The following is a 17,416-nucleotide window of genomic DNA, read 5'->3' as shown; positions in this document are numbered from 1 at the left end:
CATGTCAGTGGTTACACTAATGTGGGAAGGCAGCTTGAGGTGAGCACCTGCAATACAGGGCTGTCAAAATCTGAGAAACCACAGGGAGGCGTCAGAGTGCCACTGAACTTCACCACCTTAAGGAAATGTGTCAATACACCTTTTTAAATGTGATCTTTGAATAAATGGTTTAGATGCTTGAATTTCGACCCAATAATAGTTAGTGAAGACTGGTTTAATCAAACTTTGTAGTAATGATGCAACTTTGAATACAAATATCTCAACTAGAGACGTTTGGATTTTTGACTGATATACTCAGCAGTCATTATTAGGTTATTTTTTAAGTCTGGCTGAGGCTCGTTAGTGGAAACTGCAAAAAGGCCGTTCTTTTTTAAGTGCAATAGAGCAACACCTAAACAGTCCAATAAGGAGAATGGTATTGGCTGAAACAGTGGATACTTTTATGAATGAGATACATTTCTAATGTGCAGCTATAAGTCCAACCTTTTAGAAGACTAACATCCCACCAATAAACGATCAATTGTTTCGATCCAATCAGTAAAAGTCTTTAAAACAAGACATCTTCTGTCATTTTACTCTCCACTGAAAGTCTGTTTAAAAAGATAGGTCTTACATTGTTTTAAATTTTATAATTCAGAGAGTTTGTTACTTTGATTTTCAGATGCGGTGTCTTCCACATATCAGGAGCATAAAAACATATTCTTCATCACTTTTTTTTTTCTGATAATATTTCCTGCAGCCTTCAGCCTCTGTGGTTTCTAATTAGTATTGTGTTATGATGTTTTTAGATTATGATAATTCATGTTTTAAGATACCTCATTGTACATATTTCTATCAATTGGGTAGATGGTTAGCGATACAGCACAGATAAGAGAACAAAAGTCATCACTAGCACTGACAGCCTTCATGAATTAAAGGTCACATATTCTCCTCCTCTTCAACATGTTTAAATAAGTCTCAGCGCTCCACAAAACATGTCTGTGAAGTTTCTTGTTCTAAATCCACTCTGATCCTGTATTTGATCATGCCTATAAACCCCTCTATTTCAGCCCTGCTCAGAACAGGCTGTGTGTGTACGTGTGAGGGTGAAAGGTTAACAGAATGCCTGAGATCCATGTCTGCTGTGGTGCAAGGAAAACGAGAGGGACTGGTCAGAGGAATGTCCTACGTCCACATATGATATTGAAATCAAGAAATTTGGCTTTACTGGTTTCGTCAAAGTACCGTAGTATGCGAGTGCAGTGAAGAAAAGTATAATCAGCTTTCTGTAGAAACATGGAAAAAAAACATAGATGTTAACACATTGTCCCCTAATGACTTACAGAACTCAGCAGAGTCTCCAGGAGTCCAGTTAAACCCCTGTCCAGCTTGTAGAGGCTGGACAGAGAGGCGTCAGAGTTCCACATTGGAAGAGGTGTTTTCACATACTGGTGGTTCACATACTGGATTAAATACATTGACCTGACCTTTATTCCTTGTTTTTGTCTATCAGATGGTCAAACCGATGATTGAAGCAGATCATTGATATTGTCTTTAGACGTACTTCGCCTCAGATTGAAGTCATAATCCTGTTTCAAATACAAACCTACTGATTCCTACTGCTGCTTTAATTTACAAAGCCTTGCCTTGCAACAGTCGGTTTGATTCCAAGTAATGAAAGAATTGCACAACCAGTGTAGTGTTGAAAAATGAAGCCAATGTGGAAGTGCAAAATCCTGCAGTTCATCGAGTGTCCACTAGAGGCTGGCTCCAGGAACACCGGAATTCACATTCACACAACACATGCAAATAAAAAACTGTTTTAACATCATGAATAAACATGTTAACAGCCTGGATTAGTTGTTGTCCACATGGGCACACACTGTACGGAGAGTGTATTTTTCTACAACAAATCCGATTTAAGGAACGATACGTGTTAACCATATTTAGCCAAGTAGCTGACATGATTGACAGGTGGGCGCGATGTGTACGAGGCTTAAAACCCGCCTCAGCTCCAGCTCTCAGTCTAGAAAGTTAGACTGAGACAGGATTTCCAGCATGGTGGCTGCTGCTGATGAGCCTCAGGAGCCCCTGCTGTAACAGATGGGTGACATCACTCAGGCTTCATCCATTAATATTTACAGTTTATGTTTCATACACATAATCCTCCTACAGTTAAATAAAAAGCTAATTAGCTAGCTTATCTTTTAATAGTTTTACCGGTCAGTTTTAGAAGAGAAAATGACTTTCAGATGATTGTTTCTTAATTCTTGGCTTGCTGATGAGCTTTATGTCTGACTTGTTTTTTTGTTGTTGCCTCCCTTCGTAAACAGCCAGTGACTACACCATGTATCCGTTCTCAACCCAAAATGGAAAAGACTTCCAGAATCTTCTCTCGGTCTATCTGGATGCAGCTTTCTTCCCGTGTTTACGAGAGCAGGATTTCTGGTGAGTGGTGACTGCTGCTTCTCATATTTGTTTCATGTTTGTATTTATTTGACTTGATAGCATTGTAGCAAAAGTCAACTTTTAAATATTCAGTGAAGATTTTGTCTTTATAGTCAGCTGTTAACTCTGTTAGTTGGACTGTTTGTCCTGAGGCTGGCTTCACACTAGGGGAGTTTAGGCCTGATTTTGGGCCTTTTATTTGTCCAAATAATCTTCAAGTGTGTGGTGTCAATACGATTATTTTACAGCTCCTGATCGAGTCAGAGCCTCCCCGATCTGGAATCCTAAATACAAAAACATGTTTGTTATTTACCATTCCAGATCGGGCTGCCTCCGACTGAATACCTGCAGTAGCCAAAAAGAGAGCGAAGAGAGCATCACTTTTACAGCTCACAAACATGCCAGTGAACACAAACATAACTGTGCCCTGAGCCAAGAGGAATATAGAAAAAGAAGAGCAGCTTGAGTAACAACATGAGTGGCTTTTTAATGTCTCGACTGTCTTCCATATTTGTTTTTCTTCTGAAGTCACGTTTGATCACACGAGTTTCTGTGAGATCTCGTGTCTGTGGGATCACCACTGTGAACTCGTTTCTACAAACTGCAGGTGTGTGGTCTCACAGTCGGGTCAAATCGTCTAGTGTGTGCAGTCAGAGGATTATAATGTTTAGAATCATTTAGCTGTCCTCATGTCTTTGGTCTCCCACGTTTTTTAAATAGGTTAAGATCTGAATATTGTCGAGTGTGTAGCCAGCCTAAAAGAGTCCAAGACCTTTCTGATATCACTTGTTTGAAACAGTCGCTGATGAAATCTGCTCTTCACTAGTTCATTTCTGTTTGTGTTGATTTTGCAGGCAGGAGGGCTGGAGGCTGGAGAATGAAAACCCAACAGATCCCAACTCCCCTCTGGTCTTTAAAGGAGTGGTGTTCAATGAAATGAAAGGGGCTTTTGTAAGTCTACTCTTTCCAAGTCACCTTTCTACACGTAGATACAATATAGTAAAGTGTTCTTTTAAGTAGCTTCAGATATCTCATATTTCTGCTGCCGTCCGTCCTGTCTCTATGACAACAGTCTGTTGACAACAGCTCCTGTATGACCGACACAACTCCGTTGCTTTTCTCTGTTTGATATTTTTTATCTGTCACTTTGAGCCACAAACGGAGGATGCTTGACCTCCTACTTTGTCTAGATGATGAACTTTATGATCGGCTGGTTGAAAGAAAAGCGCCGGTGACGTCAACAGCGGCGTTGATTTTTAGTTTGAAGCGCTCGGAGCGGCTGCACAAATTAGGCAGAGCGCTCGGAAGAAAGGCGCTGGACGCTGCGCTTTGCTGCTGCTGCAAACGCTCTCTCCTCATTGGGAACAATAGAACAAAGACACTCAGAAAAAGCTAACAAAATCTATAAAATGCTAGGCGGACATGGGGCCTGATGCAACAGCAGTGAAACAAGTTCCAGATATGAGATGAACAGGTGACGTCAGATAAATGGTTTTGAAATAAGAGTGTGTCAGTGACTGTTTAACGTTTGATTGTGTGTTGTTTTTTATTAGTCCGACAACGAGCGCGTGTACGCCCAGCACCTCCAGAACAAGCTGTATCCAGACCACACGTACTCTGTGGTGTCAGGAGGAGAGCCTCTAGCCATCCCTGACCTTACCTGGGAACAGCTCAAGCAGTTCCACGCCACGCATTACCACCCCAGCAACGCCAGGTACATGGACACACACACGTGTACACTGTGAGCCTAGAAGGGACAGGAAACTGTAAAGTGCTGTGAAGAAATGAGATGAGAGCAGGTGTTAGCCAGCAGAATCCTTTCTTTGTTACATTTAATAATCTCCTGCAGCAGAACAATGCAGGCTCACATTGACACAGTAGATATGAAACACAGGAAACTTTAATTTGATGGTAACTGATGCTAGTTTGTCTTTTTCATGCTTTATCGATCTTATTTATTTCAGAATGATCATAATTCCTTAAAAATAATTTAACATGCAGGCTTTAAAATTGCTCAGAAAACACCCCTGAGAGTGTCCTCCATGTGCTCCTCAGGTTCTTCACGTATGGAGATTTGCCTTTGGAGCAGCATCTGAAGCAGATCGAAGAGGAAGCTCTGTCCAAGTTTGAACGCATCAACCCGAACACAGAGGTCCCCCCCCAGCCACACTGGAGCAGCCCTGTGAGTGTCATAATCCAGACCAGCATCTGTAACTTCTACTGATCAATAGATCTTAAAAACTACACCAACAATCTCAACAGCTGTTTATTATTGCATGCTTTTATATTAACACACTGAAATGCATTGATTAGTCGTTTTGATGTCGTCGTCAATCTCAATGGTTTCCCCAGAGAGAGGACCATGTGACCTGCAGCCCTGACGCTCTGGCTCCGGATCCGGCCCGGCAGAACACGCTGTGTGTGAGCTACCTGCTGGGAGAGTAAGACCGAAAATCATTTCTTTTTATTTTGCATTAAGATGGGAGAAGCCATAAAAAGAGCCTCCATCCTCCTCTTTATTCACTACATCTTGGTTGTCATGTCGACGGCTTTTTAAAGACTGAGAGCTTTACAGTACAGAAAGGATTCACTCAACAATTCTCTTCATTCAAAGTGAAGTTTTTAGCGAGTCCTATTGTTCAGAAATATTTCAAATCTCTTTGTTTTTTTCCCCGCGCAGCATCACTGACACATTTGAAGGATTCACCCTCAGCCTGCTGTCGTCTCTCATGATCTCTGGACCCAACTCTCCCTTCTACAAAGCTCTCATCGAACCCAATATAGGAACTGACTTCTCCTCTGTTGTAGGGTGAGTACGCAGGACGCAAAGTAACAAACTCTCACAAATAAAATGATCAGCAAGCTCAGAGGTTATTTAGAGCGACGGCTGGAGAAGCAGCGAGGACAGAAGTTTGGTTTAATGTGGAGGACTTCTCTGATCCAGAGGCTCAACGACGGTCCAGAACCATTTGATCTGTCAGTGCTGAGACAGCCGATGGAGACGACAGAGAGGGGCAGGAGAGGATGGGGATGATGCCCCCTGGAGGATTTGAATGTTATGGCTCTAATGTTTTCAAATAAACATCCTCATTTTGGCACGTTTGTAAATATTTTACAGCCAGCCGCTAAGATTTCAGTTATTGTCAATCCATGCAATTCTCTAAACACCAGATAAGCCAATAGAAGAATGTAATTGCAGTAGCTGGGTTCAACCTGTAGAGGGCCGTAGCTATGCATATTTCTAACACAAAATGTGGAATTTAAATTTAGATACTTTGTACTCTGGGGGTTTAGTTACTCTTTAAAGACGGGTTTTCATCTATATGATTTTGCTAAGCTACTTAGATGACAACTTTCTTTTAGAAATGTCTATTAAAAGATAATTTAACATTTTAGTATATTGCTGCTGAGCTGTGATGCTCTGCCTCATGTGCTGCAGACAGCGCTCAGAGTACTGCATTGTTCTGAAATGTTGTGTTCTGCAGATATGACGGCAGCACCAAAGAGGCGTCGTTCAGTATAGGACTGCAGGGAATGGCCGAGGAGGACACCGAGAGAGTGAAGCAAATCATCAGCCAAACCATCAACGACATCATCGAGTAAGTCCCACGCTCCCTTTTGTATTTAAGACTTTAATATATGTTTACAAACCTGCTCTCTCTAAGTGTCAGCTTGTTTTGATAAAGCCATAAACTGTAAGGTCTACTTGCACATGAAGGATGATGAGTTGCTTGGTTACATGAAATTGAAACGGCACATAAGATCAAATGAGTCCTCGTCATCATCGACAGGAGCGGCTTTGAGGAGGAAAGAATCGACGCTCTCCTGCATAAGATCGAGATCCAGATGAAGCACCAGTCCACAAACTTCGGCCTGTCTCTGGCCTCGGTGAGTTCACAAACACAAGGACACTGCATGTATTTATAAACCTCTATGTGTGAGATATGTCAGGAAGAATGATGATGTTAGTTATGTTGTCTCTGCTGAAATCTTGTGTTTCTACCACTATATACTCTGTGTATTTCTATACAAATACAGAATGTTTTAAACATGTCTAAACGTATGAGATGAGCTTGTTTTCACAGCAGTTTATTTGCTGATTTCTTCCTTTTTTTGATGAGTTGCAGTAAACTCAATAATCACAGAGAGTATAATATTTAAAGGGATTACACATGTGTATGAGAAGTAAAGTTTTAATCACTATACATCAATGTAAGAGTCAAACAGGACACTTAGATTAGCTTTATTTTGTCAGTAATGTTATAATCGCTTTGTGGATTCTGCTGCATGTTTCACATGTCGGTTTCATTATTCATGGCTGTTTGTGTATGTGTATACATTTTTGTTTTTTCTAGTACATTGCGTCATCGTGGAACCACGACGGCGACCCGGTGGAGCTGCTGCAGATCAACGACAGCGTTGCCAAGTTCAAACAGACCCTGAAGGAAAACCCTCGCTTCCTCCAGGACAAAGTCAAGCACTACTTTAAGGTGTGTGACACTGGGAAAGTACTTTTCTTCAAAACATCCAGAAATATGTGAAAAAAGGTTTAAAAAAAAATACAAGAATAAACCTTTTACAAGTCTCACTAATGTTCTCTGTAGGGGGAAATACTCGGTCTGCTCTTAAGGTCAACCTCAGCAGCCCTGGAGTGTTTTAAGATCATGACAAAAAAACATGAACTTTGAAGGTTTTCTGTATCATTTGTGTTTTTTCTCTTCCTCTTCAAATCCCCATTACCCCCCCTACAGGAGAACACACACAGACTGACCCTGTCCATGAGTCCGGATGAGGTCTACTTGGAGAAACAGGCCAAAGCCGAGGAGGAGAAGCTCCAGAAAAAGATCCATGCTCTGTCAGACAGCGACAAAAAAGACATCTATGAAAAAGGTACAAATGATTGAAACTGCTCCACGGAGGAAATCTGTGTTTCTCTGCTTCTGTTAAAACACTTTCTGAGCTTGACTCTGTGAAATCACACAGAATTGTCTGAAGCAAACAGGCTTTTATTGGCTGCTTGATTGATTTGATTGAAGCCCCAAAAAATCCAATAAACCATCAGATTAACACAATAACTGGGAAAAAAACATCAAGCGCTGCAATGTGACTGTATACAGAATATATTCATGTTGACCTGTTCTAGATCCCTCATTTAGTCATATAGTGTTACAATGCTGCATGTTCAAACTAAACACAGGCAGAGTTATAGAGCATGAGGTAAACATATGTTGGAGTAATCCCAGGATGAGTCAGCAGAGGGCGCTAAACGGCTTGAGGTGTTTTTATTGACACCAGTATCAGATAAATAAGATGTTTTTTGAGCTGCAAATCATTCAAAGCTGCTCTATAAGTTTTCAAAGACTGACAAAAGTGTGACTGAATTGAGTCTCATTTGCCAGTTTTAGTCCGAGGGGGTGAGGAGTTGCCTTAAATATTAAAAACCGTCTTTGAGGGGACTTGTTAGAAACATTAAAGTACAGAGATTTACTGATGGAAAACCATAAAAGAACATTTCACCTGCATTCACTTTTCTGTTTATGACCCAACCAGTAAAACTTGTTGAAACATTTCAGAAGGATTTGATTGAGGCACTTCTGATTTAACTGTCTGTTTCATATTCATGTTCTTCTTCTTCTTCTTGGGAAAAGGTCTGGAGCTGCTGGCTGCTCAGAGCAAAACGCAGGACGCCTCCTGTTTGCCGGCACTGAAAGTGTCTGACATTGAGCCCACGATCCCTGTTACTCCTGTTCAGATCAGCACAGCAGGTACGGCCCAGTGTCCGCTCTACACAAGTTTATAAAACATTATACACAACAAGGAAGAATCATCTCAGAGTGTTGTGGTTAAAACCCCTTAAAATGTTTCCTCTCCTTGTCTCCTTCAGTCGGCGTACCGGTGCAGTACTGTGAGCAGCCCACCAACGGGCTAGTTTACTTCAGAGCCATGTGCAGTCTCAACACACTGCCGGAGGACCTCAGGCTCTATGTCCCGCTCTTCTGCAGCGTTGTCACCAAGTAAGTTCACCTGACAGTCGATTGGACCAGAGCAAGATTTCAAAATGTGTCACCTGGTATATGAAAAGTTTGAAGATATTATGCTTTATTGATCTTTTCTGTATTTGTGTAAGGTTTGGACAGGTGGTGTTTGAAAGCATTTTAAAGATTGCATGTGTGTCTGTTTGTTAAATCAGGATGGGCTGTGGAGGTCTGGACTACAGACAACAGTCCCAGCAGATGGAGCTGAGGACTGGGGGCATGTCTGTCTCCACCCAGGTCGTCCCTGACTCCACCCAGCTGGACATGTACGAGCAGGTCAGTACCAGCTTACTGTGTTTGAAAAGTCTTACAAATATATGGATAGAAGTAATGTTTGGACAGAGACATTTCTGGACAAGAATACTTTAGATGATGTAGGGAGTGAGTCTGAGCCTGAAGGCAAAGCTCTCCATTTACCGGTCACCTATGATCATGAGCTATGGGTAGTGACCGAAATAATAAGATGGTGGATACAAGCGGCTGAAATGAGTTTCCTCCAGAGGTCGGCTGGGCTCAGTCTTAGAGAGAGGGCGAGGAGCTCAGACATTCTGGTAGAGCTCAGAGTAGAGCCGTTTCTCCCTCAAATCTAAAGGAGCCAGTCGAGGTGGTTCGGCCATCTGATTAGGATGCCACCTGGACGCCACCCTTTGAGGTCTTCTGAGCACGCCCCAACTGGGAGGAGACCCCGGGGTAGACCCAGAGTTTACTGGAGGGATTACTGTGTATATCCCCACTGGCCTGGGAACACGTCAGAATCCCTCAGGAGGAACTGGGGAGAGAGAAGTCTGGGTTGAATTACTACTGCTGCCACAGAGACCTGACCTTTGATAAGTGGAAGAAAATGGATGAATGGAGTAATGAAGTATGCTGCTCCATGTCAGGTTCCTTCATATATGACATCACATGTAATTTAGTAACTTTATTCTATATTAATTAAATGTTTGTTCTTTATTATGATGATTCTTGTGCATTGTGGAAACCCATCTTCTTTCTGCTGCGTCGTCTTCAAAAATCAAATGTCTCCTCAAAGCTGCAGAAATTGAAACTGAGTGATCGTGTGTTACATAAACAGAGGTTGTGATTTATCTTGGTTCAATGTTTAACTGCTGCTGGTTACATTACATCGGTATAAAAGAGGTAATCAAAGAAGAGTCTTGTCTCTGTGTTCTCTGTTCCAGGGTGTCCTCCTGTCCTCCTCCTGCCTGGAGAGAAACCTTCCTCACATGTTTCATCTGTGGAGCGACATATTCAACAAGTACGTCCTCCATCACTTCTTATAAACTGAGAGAAAATGTGTCCTGAAATTCGAGGAGGCTGAGAAGACAGCTCGATATTTATCTTCTTTTTTTTTTTGTTCACTACAGCCCCCACTTTGACGAGGTGGAGCGCCTGAGAGTGCTGGTGATGATGTCAGCACAGGAGTTAGCCAATGGGATCTCCTACTCGGGCCACATGTACGCCATGACACGTGCAGGCCGTCACCTGACTCCAGCAGGAGACCTCAATGAGACGCTTGGTGGGATGGAACAGGTATGCACCTGGAGTGTTGATCCTAAAAAACTAAAATGATAGTGTCTGACTCCTGCACGTCAGCTTTAAGAAGTGTTGTCATAGTGATTTAAAGCTTGAAGTAAATTACGCAGACGCAGATTCAAGACATACAGTTAAGCATGATTTCTTTCTGACAAGCAGAGACAATTTCATTTGTTCCTACTTTGTGCAAGAGGTTTTTTGTTTTTCCATTCTCTCGCTTCATATTTTATCCATCTTTTATCAATGATTACTTCAGGTGAAGTTTATGAAGAGGGTCGCTGAGTTGTCCGACCTCAGCCAAGTCATCCGAACGCTCGTCAGGATCAAGAAGCATCTTCTCAACCCGGACAACATGAGGTGAGATGTTACACCTGAGGAGAGGTTTTCTTTTTTTAAAGGTTTTGTTTTGGGGCTTTCTGGGCCTTTATTTTAGAGACAGGACAGTGGACAGAGTCAGAAATCAGAGAGAGAGAGAGAGAGAGAGAGAGAGTGGGGAAAGCAGGAAGTGAGCCACAGGTCGTCCGCTTGGAGGACTACAGCCTCCACACATGGGGCGTCCACTAACCACTAGGCTATGGTCGCCTCCATGGTGATAGATTTTTGAATGATGAAGAGATAGTGACAGTATTCTGCAGTTAATGTTATTTTAATTACTGCAACATGGTTTCAATATAAAGGGTCTGTTTGTAACATGCTCGTCAATGTAAATGTTTGTCTCTTACAGGTGTGCGATCAACACTACTCCACAGAAAATGTCGGACACGGCAGCACAGCTGGAGAGCTTCATGAAGGACGTGGCTGACAACAGAAAGGAGCGCAAACCGGTCAGAAGTACTATTATTGAGGTAAACTATCAACAAACAAATCAAAACATGAAAGCAGGCAGAATAATTCTTAAAATTAGATTTTAATATTCTCTTGATTTTTTTTTCTAAAGAGGCCTCTCGACCCATCGGATGTCTCGGGGCTGAGCCGGAAACTCATCTCTGTAAGTTTTCAGGAACATCTTACATTTCTGTGTTTGTTTGCTCGCTATGTCAGTGGTTCTCAACTGGTGGGTAGGGGCCCATAAGTGGGTCACAGAGCTGTTTTCAGTGGGTCGTGACTGAGTTCCTAGGGGAAAAAAATGATGGTGTCAAAAAGTCTGTAAAGTTCTATGTTCTGTATCTTTGTTCTGTCACATCTTTTGAAACATCTTTCATTGAAAATAAACCTGATAGGTTGAACAATATCAGAAACTCTGGTCGCAGGAGGAGATGGTGGTGAGTCCTAAAGCTAAACCCATTAAGAACCACTCCTCTAAATATATCCCTGCCATAGTGAGTTCACATTATATTAAAGGCAGAACCATCTCTGCAGATTAAAGAAGATAAAATAATGGAAAAGATGAGGAAAGGCTGTCTTATAGAAACACAGAAATACAGATTTTAAAGTCAAAAATCTTTGAAGAAGCAAAATAACACCAACACAAAACAGTTGAACCTCTGATTTCAATAGTTGTGAGATCACCTGTGATTTTATTTTGTCCTTTATTATGAGACATTCCTTCAAAACAAAGTCCTGTGCATGCATGAGATTATAAATATAACGCTTATTTGTTTTTTTTAATACCTGAGTACAATATTCCACCAGTACCGCTCAGCTCTCTTTTAACCATAGTTTACATCTTATTGTATAATATAACTGTTTTGTTTGTATATATACTGGTGGGTTTAGTATTTGTATATGTTCTATATTTAACTACTTCTCTACAGGTGTGCTCCGACAGGTTTTTGTTGTACTTGTACAGTGACAGTAAAGATCATCTTCTCTGATTTCAGGAGCAAAACTTCCAGCCGTGTCAGATGAAAACGTTCTTCCAGCTTCCCTTCCCTGTTCACTTTATCAGCGAGAGTATTCGTACGGTACCCTTCTCCCACCACGACTACGCCAGGTAATCACATCTGTACCTGGCAGGGATGAGTGACAGCACTTCCTTTAAAAGTCTGATTTACACGGACAGTTCTTTGTCTTTCTACGTGTAACTTTTAGTTCATCTAAAGTGTAATAAAAACTTTTTGTTTCCTTTTTTCTCTTAAAGTTTGTTCATCTTGGCGAGGATGATGACGGCTAAGTTTCTGCATGGAGAAATCAGGGAGAAGGGAGGAGCCTACGGGGGCGGGGCCAGGATGGGAGGAGGTCTTTTCTCTTTTTACTCGTACAGGTGAGAGGCCGCGACACCACACTCAACAAAGTTTTAAAAAACATTGTGCTGACGTTGAAATACAATAACAGTTCATTTTGTTGCCTTGGCTGAAACAAGTTTAATATTTTATATACACTCAGGACTTTAGACGCTTTCTCAAACCTTAGAAAACGATGTGCATTTTGGTTAATAGGTGTATTTAATGGAATCTAATACATACAAAAGCTCCGTACTTATGAAGGAGTAGAGGTAGATTCTATAAAAGGGGGCAGGCTGGGTTGTCTTCAAGACATGAATTTTGTTAAAGGTCACATATTCTCCTCGTCTTCAACCAGTTTAAAAAAGTCTCAGAGCTCCTCAAAACATGTGTGTGAAGTTTCTTGTTCTAAATCCACTCTGATCCAGTATTTGATCATGTCTATAAACCCCTCTATTTCAGCCCTGCTCAGAACAGGCTGTTTCTGTGTCTGTACCTTTAAATATTTAAATGAGCTGTGTTTGACCACGCCCCCTCTCTGGAAGTGCTCAGGTGTCTCAGGCTTTCTCGCTACCTGCTCTATTGTTTACGGTGAAAAGGCAGACTCAGAGGGCAGAACAAACACCTAGCTGTGGGAGTGTCACCCACCTGGGGGAGGGGCTACTGCCCTTTGTGATGTCATGAAGGGGAAATCGCTAAACGGCCTGTTTGAGCACACATTTTCTGAAAAGTGGAGCAGGCAGAAGACGGAGAGGATGGACTTTTCACATCATTGGGGGGTTTGAAGACGGACTAGAGACACATAGAAACATGGTGAAGAGGATTTAACAGAATATGTGACCTTTAAAATGTATTTTAAATCAAGTTTTGGAGAGAGAAGCGAAAGAACCAAAGTTGCAGCAGCACTTATTTTGTTCTAATCGCATGAAATTTGAGTTTATTTGCTGAAAGACATTTGTTGCCATATTCTCAAATGTGACCTCTTCTTCCTCCCTTTGTCCAAAATGCAAAATGTTTATATTACAAGAATATTCAGGCGATCTGTCTGGAAAAAAAGAGACACAGAAGACTCAACAATTTACTAAGGGAAGCCATCATGGGGCATTTTTGGAAGCTGTAATAAAATATTCCAAATGACTTCTACGTTTAAAAAGAATCTTCTTTGAGTTGAACAGTGTGTCGTTGATTTTGTATTTCTTTCTCGTACTTCTCGAAGGGATCCAAACTCGGTGCAGACCTTGTCTGCGTTTCGTCGAGGTGTGGACTGGGCGAAGTCGGGACAGTTCACCCAGCAGGACATCGATGAAGCTAAACTGTCAGTGTTCTCGGCTGTAGACTCACCTGTGGCCCCCGCGGACAAAGGTGAGGAACGACTGAGTGATCCCTCCAGCTGCTGTCAGGATGCCTCACCTGATCCTCCTCCAATCAGATCTCTGGAGCTTTAACATCTCAGTACATCACTGACAACTTCAACATTAGAAGTCTTTAATGGAGGTTAAAAGCTTTTAAAGGATTAATGAATAAAATGATGAGTAAAAAGTTGAATTATAAGCAAGTTCAGATATGAAGAGATCTTCATTAGTTTTATTAACTTAGTCTCCGTCTCTGTTGTAAAGCCGTCACTGTCTCCACTTTATCTCTTAGCCGTCTGGTTTGTTCACTCTGTGTTTGTGTTGCAGGAATGGGTCGCTTCCTCAGCGGAGTCACCGATGAGATGAAGCAGAATCACAGAGAAAGACTTTTTGCTGTCACTCACCAAAGTCTGGTGGAAGTGGCTGAAAGGTACAAACTTTATGTCCCCTTACATAACTCAGAAATGAAGAGAAGGAGAAGCTAAAAGAAAAAACAGACTGACAAACTGTTCCCGTTTATTCCCACATCAAGTGTTAACTCGTGTCTTGTTTTCCCCCTCGCTGCAGATACCTCGGCGTCGGTCAGAGGACTTGTGGAGTTGCTATCTTGGGTCCAGAGAACGAGGCGATTAAAAAAGATCCCTCATGGATCGTAAAATAATCCAGTCTGTAGGTAACTTGTGATTTAAATATTCAACTGGACTTCTGGAGAATCACAGCTGCACGACTTCTTCTGTACTGAATGCTGAAAGTCTACGGTTAGGATTTTTTATGCAAGAGTCAAAAAGCTGAAGCGCACAATATCAAGAGGAGGACTGAGAGCTGCTGTCATGGTTCAGATACGTCTTCATTCTGTATATATTTAATGAAATATATGATCATGTTGGAATACATTATGTGAGTGAGCTCTTCTTTTTGGGATCATTGTTAAAGTATCATCAAGAGATATATCATTTATATAAACTTCAATCAGGTGTTTTTGTTTTTTTCTGCAGGATACAAATGACTTTCTTCCTCTGTGGTTTACTCTGGGAAACTCAGAGCAGAGGAAGAACATCAGAGCCATTCTGTCTAATTCAAACAACAAACTGAGTCATGTGCAAACACTCAGTCAGGTCATGTTGGTCTTTGTGGGGGCGCAGGTAGTCTAGTGGTTTTTGTGCACGCCCCATGTATGGAGGCTGTGGTCCTATTTTCCACAATTTTCACATTTTCATTGGTTCCTCAGTTAGGAAGTGTTTGAACATGAATCATGATCTTAATATGTTTCCCTCAGTACGACCCTTATGAGGTAGAAGTAAACAAAAGCATATCAAGATCATAACTCATGTTCAACAACTTCCTAACTCTCTATCAATGAGCTGTAATCAGGAAGGTAATGAGAACAAACTCTTAGATAATGACCTGTTAACTATAGACTATGGTCATGTAGATAAGGTACTAATAAGTGCTTCATAATGACCAATAAGCAGCCAGTATGCTACTAGTTAGCATGCTAATAAGCCGCTAGTTAATGTTGAATATTATGACCTTAAATTGAAGTTTTAACAATTATTTTTCAAGTCTTTGAACACCACAGGTGAAATCAATTTCCCTCCATTTTATCGGGTTTGAAGCACAAATCAACAGATTTAAAACTCAGGGTGAATAAAACCAAAGAATTGCTGCAGGTCAACACATCTGGTGAGATGATTGAGTTTTTAAAATCAGACACTCTAACCTCAGTTCCCTTTTCTAAAATCCTAATTTACTGATAAATAAAACAGAGTCACACGTCTTTGCACACAATAAATGTTTTATTACTCTGACAGGACGGTCACATCTCACTGCCGGCACATGAAGGTAAAATGTTGCTCCACTTCCAAAACTACAGCAACAGCAGGACCCTACTCACAAACACCACTATAGAGATGTCACACACACACACACACACACACACACACACACAAAAAGCCCAGAGTGGATAGAAACAACAAAGGCAATAATAATTTAAGGGATTTTTTAACATGGATATCATTAAAAAAAAGTCACCATTGTAGGCTCTAGGGTCACCGAAATATTTCATCACACATAAAGTAAATCATGCTTAATGCTTTTATATTATGTGTGCTGTGAGTTTGATGGCACTACAACATGTTATAGTATAGTTATTACTTATTTAATTACCATATTTAATGATAAAAAAATCACTAAAATTACATTTATGCACATTTTACCAAACTAAGAGTTGTAGTATAATCAAGAGAAGATGGTTTATGTGTGATGTGAGTTTGATGGCACTACAACATGTTATAGTATAGTTATTACATATTTTATTACATATTTAATGATAAAAAAAATCACTACAATTACATGAAAGCCCTTTATCCAAAGCAACGTGATGTAGTTTATAGAGCAGGAGGACATTTATTCATAATGGGTTTTTCTTTTACCCTACACCTTACAAAAGGGATTTTATTGAACATTGGATTATTTATAGGCTATTGAAAAATCCTCAATTTGTTTTTAAAGTATTTTTTTTCCAATCTGAGAAATGTAGTATGAAAAACGTGAGATCACATATGTGTAAAATGATTTTCATGACACTACACCTCTCCTGGGTGAAGTTATTGAATATTTCTGTATCATATTTTTTCAGTATTGCAATTTGCAGACGGTTCCTGCGCATTCGAGCACCAGCCGGCTCGGCTTAGAGGCCAATGCAAGTTCCCCAGCGCGGAGGACGACTCGTTTTGAGGAAAATACGAATGTAGCTCGCAGTCTATCTTGTTGTGATTGCAGAGAGGTGTTGGTTTTGTAAGAGCAATGTTCCACTGATGAGTTATGGATCTGGGAAAGCCGAATCTGTGAATATATTTCTAAGTGTATCCCTTGCGCCAAAACAGATGACAAGACTTTAACATCTGTTTTAAATGTCTTTCTGTGACAATATAACGGTGACGGTGCACAAGCAAAGCAGTTCTGTCCTTGTATTTAAGTCCAAGGTTAAAATATAGCTCAAATAAGTCCTGTACTGTCATTTTTATCACAAGAACACAGAAGGCTAAGACTGGCTGGTTTCTGTTGTGCACCTGATATCTGGTGAGCACGAGAAACTTTCACGTGAGCACCGGTTAGTTTCTGGTGCCCACGAGAAACATATATTTTTATTTTTTCTGCCTATGTCCCTTTAAGGGCTCCGTAGCTTTCTGATTAGTATTGTGTTATGATGTTTTTAGATTATTATAATTCATGTTTTAAGATACCTCATTGTACATTTTTCTATCAATGGGGGGTTACTGCTAATTATGTCTGACAGAGAAATTTATACAAATGAATTATAGATTTATATGCAAATTTATTCAAAACTTTACATCATTACAAATAGTCGATGGTTAGCGATACAGCACAGATAAGAGAACAAAAGTCATCACTAGCACTGACAACCTTCATGAATTAAAGGTCACATATTCTCCTCCTCTTCAACATGTTTAAATAAGTCTCAAACTTGTCTGTCTTTTGTTCTAAATCCACTCTGATCCTGTATTTGATCATGCCTATAAACCCCTCTATTTCAGCCCTGCTCAGAACAGGCTGTTTCTGTGTCTGTACCTTTAAATGTAAATGAGCTGTGTCACCCACCTGGGGGAGGTGTTACTGCTCTTTGTGATGTCATAAAGAGAAAATCTCCAAACGACCTGTTTGAGCACACATTTTCTGAAAAGTGGAGCAGGCACAATACAGAGAGGATGGACTTTTCTCATCATTGGGGGGTTTGTAGACAGACCAGGGACACATATTAGAGTTAGAGAAACATGGTGAAGTGTATTTTACATAATATGAGACCTTTAACATTAATAATAATGATAATAACATAGCGCTTCTCTGAATACTCTAAGACGCCTAACAAAGAAAAACAAAACAAAGA

General features: G+C 40.8%; 1 protein-coding gene across 1 annotated transcript; it reads left to right on the top strand.

Annotated features, from left to right (window-relative positions):
- Positions 1–2,314: 2,314 nt before the first annotated feature.
- Positions 2,315–14,170, top strand: LOC136178870 (presequence protease, mitochondrial-like). Its single transcript, XM_065953298.1, has 23 exons — positions 2,315–2,427; positions 3,282–3,378; positions 3,981–4,141; positions 4,483–4,609; positions 4,780–4,868; positions 5,108–5,236; positions 5,913–6,026; positions 6,219–6,315; positions 6,783–6,917; positions 7,179–7,317; positions 8,076–8,192; positions 8,312–8,441; positions 8,618–8,738; positions 9,641–9,717; positions 9,827–9,992; positions 10,252–10,352; positions 10,720–10,840; positions 10,933–10,983; positions 11,816–11,928; positions 12,076–12,198; positions 13,374–13,519; positions 13,837–13,939; positions 14,077–14,170. Exons 1-23 carry the CDS (start codon positions 2,327–2,329, stop codon positions 14,168–14,170), a joined length of 2,652 nt encoding a protein of 883 aa, XP_065809370.1. The 5' UTR covers positions 2,315–2,326.
- The last annotated feature ends 3,246 nt before the right edge of the window (positions 14,171–17,416 follow it).

The sequence above is a fragment of the Labrus bergylta genome, chromosome 4 (genome assembly GCF_963930695.1).
Source record: "Labrus bergylta chromosome 4, fLabBer1.1, whole genome shotgun sequence".
Taxonomy (NCBI): domain Eukaryota; kingdom Metazoa; phylum Chordata; class Actinopteri; order Labriformes; family Labridae; genus Labrus; species Labrus bergylta.
The sequence above is the reverse complement of the archived record's forward strand: the minus strand, read 5'-3'. Positions and strand labels throughout refer to the sequence as shown.

Coding starts and splice junctions, on each gene's coding strand:
- LOC136178870 (XM_065953298.1), top strand. CDS start 2,327: ATGTATCCGTTCTCAACCCAAAATGGAAAAGACTTCCAGAATCTTCTC. Junction 10,353..10,719: donor CTCAACCCGGACAACATGAG/GTGAGATGTTAC, acceptor TGTCTCTTACAG/GTGTGCGATCAACACTACTC. Junction 11,929..12,075: donor TCCCACCACGACTACGCCAG/GTAATCACATCT, acceptor TTTCTCTTAAAG/TTTGTTCATCTTGGCGAGGA.